We start from the raw sequence: 6,000 nt of genomic DNA on the forward strand, positions 1-6,000 counted from the left end.
ATGAGATGGAGGGATGGGGTGAAGAGGTACCAGTATATGAGAGAGGGGGATGTGAGTTGAGAGCAGGGCAGTGAAAAGGCGGGGGACAGGGCGATATGGAGGCAATTTGTTTGTGGCCACCCCAAATGGGATTGAGGCATCTGGCAATAGATAGATAGATAGATAGTAATGTGGCCACGTTCAGATCTGGCAACCCCGATCGTCACTCGACCGTGCGATGGTGAAACACTAGCTCAGGTTTGTGCACACACAACTGCACTTGACAGTGGTAATGGTAGGAGTCTTGGGTGGAGCCATGGTGGTGCTGTAGCATTCCACGAGGCCCAAAAGAAATGCTGACCGATGAAGACGCAACCGATCAGCAGGGAAGAGTGCAGGAGACAGGCAGCTCAGCCAATCTGTCTGGCAGCGTGTGGTTTGAACTGTCAAAATGGTGGGGATAGCCATGTCGAACAATGAAAAAGAGTATAGATTTAAAAATGTTGAAACAACAAATTGCCGAATAATGATCGGTCGAAAAACAGCGAACACTACCTTAAACAAAGAATGCCAAAGAGTTGGTTAAAATTTGTTAAGTTGGAAGAGCAAAGCACACAGGCACATCTTCACTGGATGACATCCATTGGCAAGAACGAGAGCATGCCAAAATTCATGGGGCACTGAATAAAGCGCGCCCATGGTGGATACTGATTGACTGGCACATAGCGGGCGTTTTCATTGGCTCCTGAGTTTCAGGATTTCCCCTGGTGCCAACTGGCTACTGCTTAAGAGCCAGCTGAGATGTCTCAATGCTGGATATTACACTGGGCCACCAGTTATGTCTCATGTCAGTGCCGGATGTTGCATAATTTAACTATATTGTTTTAATAGAGCCAAGAGAGCTGTGCTGGATTTTTCAACAACAGATACTATAACTGAGAGAGTTTACTGTGGCTACTTGATACATCACAGGTGATTAACATCTGATTTTCAAGCAAAAAATATTGAATAGAACAATCAAAATATACTGTACCATACCTACTTTGCAATACTACAGAAAGTCACCTGAATGCCCCCAAGAGCATGTTTATTGCCAATCCCACCATGTACCGTACAGAAGACAGGAGGACAGCACACAAAACAAACTCAAATGTACACAATTTAAAATGATAAACAGCAGACCCCCTAATGACTATGGTATATACAACTTATCTTGGTGTGGGTAAACTAATATGTGCATTAGGGAAAACTTATGCCAACACACTGTCATGTGTTAAGAGCATTCATTAATCATGGCATGCTCAGCAACTATCACATGACCATGGAATGGTAAAGGAAGGTGTAATCATAAAGCAAATCTTTATATACTGTACAGCAAACCCTTGATATAACGAACTAATTGGGGGGGAGGGGTGGGTCAGTATATCCAAAAGTCGCTATATACGAGGAGTCGTTTGGTCCTACATGCTCATACATGGCCTAAAGTAACTCTATGAAGTTTTACATGGAGAATTCAATGGTTTATGTAAATACAATACTGTATGAAGTTGTACATATAAATACAATACCTATAATAAGAATACTGTATAATCTAGTAGTTACAGTACACTTACTGTACTGTGCCAGGAAGGGATGCTGTTGAAGTACACTTACTGTGCCAGGAAGGGATACTGTTGAAGTACACTTACTGTGCCAGGAAGGGATGTTGTTGAAGTACACTTACTGTGCCAGGAAGGGATACTGTTGAAGTACACTTACTGTGCCAGGAAGGGATACTGTTGAAGTACACTTACTGTGCCAGGAAGGGATACTGTTGAAGTACACTTACTGTGCCAGGAAGGGATACTGATGAAGTACACTTACTGTGCCAGGAAGGGATACTGTTGAAGTACACTTACTGTGCCAGGAATGGATACTGTTGAAGTAAACTTACTGTGCCAGGAAGGGATACTGTTGAAGTACACTTACTGTGCCAGGAAGGAATACTGTTGAAGTAAACTTCCTGTGCCAGGAAGGGATGCTGTTGAAGTACACTTACTGTGCCAGGAAGGGATCCAGGAAAGGATCCTGTTGTCACCGTGGGCTGATTCCCGAAATTCCCCCTTATTTAGCAACCTTTGTTTGCAAAATCTGGGAAAAGTTCAGTTGTGATTTGGCCGTTCGTTATATCCGAAATTCAAAAAACTGGGGTTTGTTATATCGAGGGTTTACTGTACATCATACAGGAGACATGCAGTGAAATATGCCACATGTCAGCAAAATAAAGCTTGGCAATTTAAAGGTGGGTCAATTTATAGTATCGGTCCCACAACAATTTTTTCATCCAACCTGGGTGTTTCTAGTGGCTTTTGGTGTGATTCGTTCAATTTTGACTTTCATTTCTATTGGAAATCAATAGTTTTTGAGACGTGACCCATTTTCTGTTATCACAGAAACTACTGATTTTTGACAGAAATTTAAGTCAAAATCATCAATAATCACACCAAAAACCATTGGAAACACCCATGTTGCATGTTGTTTCAATACTGAAGCTCTGGAAAAAGGGCAGAGTTTGACTTAAGTAAAATAATCCTAACGTAACCTAGCCTAACCAACCTAACCTAACCTAACCTAATCCCCCCCAAGAAGGTTGAACTTACCTTACTCTGGAGATAGTGGGTCAGGCTCCACTGGCGACACACCCAGAGATGCTTTTCTTGTTGCAACTGAAGTCGTACGTGACAGTGAGGACAGTCCACCTGACTTGGAAGGACGCTGTGCCGATGCAGAAAATCAACAGAAGCCTCAGGTTCTTGGTAAAAGGCCTTGAAAATCTCCCAAGGGTTCAGTGCACACCCAGTACATGGGAGAGACATGACAAGACTGACTTTTGAATCTGCTGGAGTGCGGGAAACTTCGCTCACTGGCAGAAGGAAATTAAATGTGATTGGTTGATGATGAGGGAGGGATAGCTGAGATTGGCTTTCATAAGTCACGTGATTCCAACGCTGTCAAGTCGGTGTAAAACATCATCAAATGCATATAAAACTGTTTTAAAATGTATATAAAAAAACGACAACAATGTAAGAGGGACTGCTGATGCTGGTGGTAACCATGGCTGCATGGTGGCAAGGCCCAGGCTCCTGCTGTACTGAAGGAAAAAATCAGTAATCTCGTAAACCGTTCATTTCCGAGAGCAACGACACATCCTGGTCAGTACAGCAACATGAGGTGCATTGGCTGATAGGTAGAATAAGTTCGAGTTTTCTGTGGGACCGATACTATAGTTTGACCAAAAGGTGGTCGGTGATGGCAACCATCATCCACTCACTTGATGTAGTGCTGCTTACTTCTACCTTCATCTTTCTCATTCTTTTTCTGTGCCTGTCCTCCTCTCTTACTATTTCTCCCATCCTTCCTGTCACTTTTTATTACTCTTCTTTCCTTTTCAGGTGGCTTTACATAAGTGACAAGCCTAGCGGTCTCCTGTAAGATGGGAAATCATTTACACTGGGTGGCAACCATACAACTACCTAACCAATACATGTCAACGTGTGGGTTGAAGGGTTAGTGCGCCACCCCGTAAAACAACTAACACAAAGACAAATGGCCACCCCTTACAGAATTATGGTGCCTGGTTATAGACAGATTAAATTAAAAATTTCATATTCCGTAAATTTAAGATAAACAGTATGAAGTACAAAAATGAAACTTCCATTTTTTTTTAATTAAAAAAAAAAAAAATTAAAACCCACTATATACATTAGTCTATAAAAAATAACACAGGATCCTATCAATACTTCATTCTAACTGGAAATACCAGATCAATACCATGAGATGTTAATCATTTCTCTCTTACAATATTTGGGAAAATATAAGCCAAAAAGAAGGGTTGATTTAGTACACTGTTTCTGCTACTACTACATTGCTATTATTTGGTCTGGGGACTTCAAAGTTCATAAAACTTAGTTTTCTACACTGAAAAAAAAAAAAAAATAACGTTCTCCCAAAGATGTCAAAACTGCTTCATCTACCAAATACTGTAAAAACTTATAATGTATCTTAATTAAAACTGTCAAAAGCTTTGTCAAACTACATATACAACTTCACTGGCATGGAAGGAAACACCATAACTTAAATATTACATTATCATCCAGTAAAACTATAGCCTTTACTTGCCGCTTGTCAACCACAATCTCGACCTGTAAACACACTCAGGTGGCCCGACTCCAGGGAGCATTGCTTTTCCCCTCATTCATGTTCAATATTATACCATAATAGGATTACGCATATTATGTAACACACACCTGGTATAACTGATTCCAAGCTTCACTGGCTTCTAATTGTTTGTATTCACTTTCAATAGCCTCTACTTGTTTGATGTCAGTCATCGTCCCCACACCTCACAGCCGCCACAACAACACCGTTCTCAACACGCTCGTAACTACGCACTGTGTTCTATATTCTTCTGAAAATAATCTTATATTATTTATGATAAAACATAAGCACAGCGTTGCTTCTTCATTATTTAATTCTCTTTTTAAAATATTCGTTTTGGAAAAACATATCAGTGAAATTACCAAATTATATTTTCCTTAAAAAATGTTTAACTCTCTCTCTCTCTCTCTCTCTCTCTCTCTCTCTTATTTGCTGACCATCAATATTGCCTGATGTTTTATGAAAATGCATTGTTTTGCAGGTGACGAGACCATGCAAGACTGTGTAAGGTGCACTGATTACCTTTATCTATACAATCCACAGTTCAAAAAAGGGGGGGGGGGAGCTTGTTTTCGTTTCGGGTGAAAATCAGTATTTTTTTTTTTCTTCAGCCTGAAAAAAAAAAAAAAAATGTTATGCTGCGTGTTCAGAGTCCAACTTGTTCCCTAGACACGAGCAACTGATCTGGGGTTCCCTTCAAGACCTCTAGAGCATGCAACTAGAGGAACAGGGCATAAAAACTCGGGTCAACCAACCTTACACGTAAATTGCCAAAAAGACTGCTTGTTATGCTAGGTGTTTAAGGGACGGCTTCCCGTCCCTAGAACGCCTAGAGTGTAGCTGGGTTCCCCTTTTACAATAAGGGCATAAAAACATGGGGCGACAACCTTACACGTGTATTGACAAATTCTCTACTGTGGAACAGGACGACTCATACACAATATACTGATCAAAATTAATAAATAGGCTGGTAGGTGGGTTTGGAGTATCACGCAGGATATACTAGATACACAGGAGTCTTAATTCGGGTCTGGGCAATACACAACTTCTACAGTCTCTGCACAAGAGGCTCTTTTCCACATAGAAGGGAAAACACAGGTTTTATGAATTCAGGGGAATTTGTTCTGGCACTGACTCTGGTTCTGGTTTTTACGATGGTAATGAGAGTTATGTCGCTGTTTTCTGTTTCTGAACTTACACAGGATGGCTGGACATTGACACTGAGTTATAGTAACAATACTGAGTGTTCGCCTCTCGTCTTATATAAAATAGTTATGCACGGTTTCTGGTGTTGTCCTTATTTCCCTGATTCACACTATTCTCTTATATCACAGTATTAGCCTCTCGTTGTTAGTCTGTAAGAGGTATTTATCTGTCATTATTGGGGAATGTCACTGATCGGGCGAGGGGGAAGGGGGCGGCCTGGGGACAGTCGTCTGCCTGGGGTAGGAGTCCCGTCGGGAGTCCCTTCGTCCCGCGGCCACGGGACCACTCACAGGGGCGTCGTCTCTCGTCGAGGGTTTGGGCTGGGCGTGGTAAAGGGCCCCTCACTGTCGGGGCTGGGGACTGAGGTCTGGCCCTTGGGACTTGGGCCAAATAAGTCTTGGAAGCGCTCCCTCAGGGGCCTGGTGGAGGAAGAGCGTCGCCTTAGTCGGGGAGGGGTGAGGTCTCGCCCCGGGTCCTGGGGGCCCCCTCAGAGGCCCGTAGACTGCGGTCTCCTTCTCGTAGCGACGCCGCATGGCGCCGTCAGGTTGGGGTTGCGGCGTAGCTCCCGGCCAGAGTCCGTCAGGAGGAGGTTCTCCTCGGGGGCCGACTGGATGGAGA

At 42.8% G+C, this 6,000-nt stretch overlaps 1 protein-coding gene across 3 annotated transcripts in view; it reads right to left on the bottom strand.

Moving 5' to 3' along the window:
• LOC145393507 (tyrosine-protein phosphatase non-receptor type 2-like) overlaps window positions 1-4,390 on the bottom strand; it is a 568,853-nt gene extending 564,463 nt beyond the window's left edge. For all 3 annotated transcript variants that reach the window (XM_080267640.1, XM_080267639.1, XM_080267638.1), the window contains exon 1: window positions 4,266-4,390. In XM_080267640.1, the coding sequence (XP_080123766.1) occupies window positions 4,266-4,349 (84 nt within the window). In that variant the 5' untranslated portion in view covers window positions 4,350-4,390. The remainder of the gene's footprint in view (window positions 1-4,265) is intronic.
• Between the last annotated feature and the right edge of the window lie 1,610 nt (window positions 4,391-6,000).

This window comes from Coenobita brevimanus, chromosome 24 (assembly GCF_032717465.1).
Source record: "Coenobita brevimanus isolate Jiangsu-jjx chromosome 24, ASM3271746v2, whole genome shotgun sequence".
NCBI classification, from domain to species: Eukaryota; Metazoa; Arthropoda; class Malacostraca; order Decapoda; family Coenobitidae; genus Coenobita; species Coenobita brevimanus.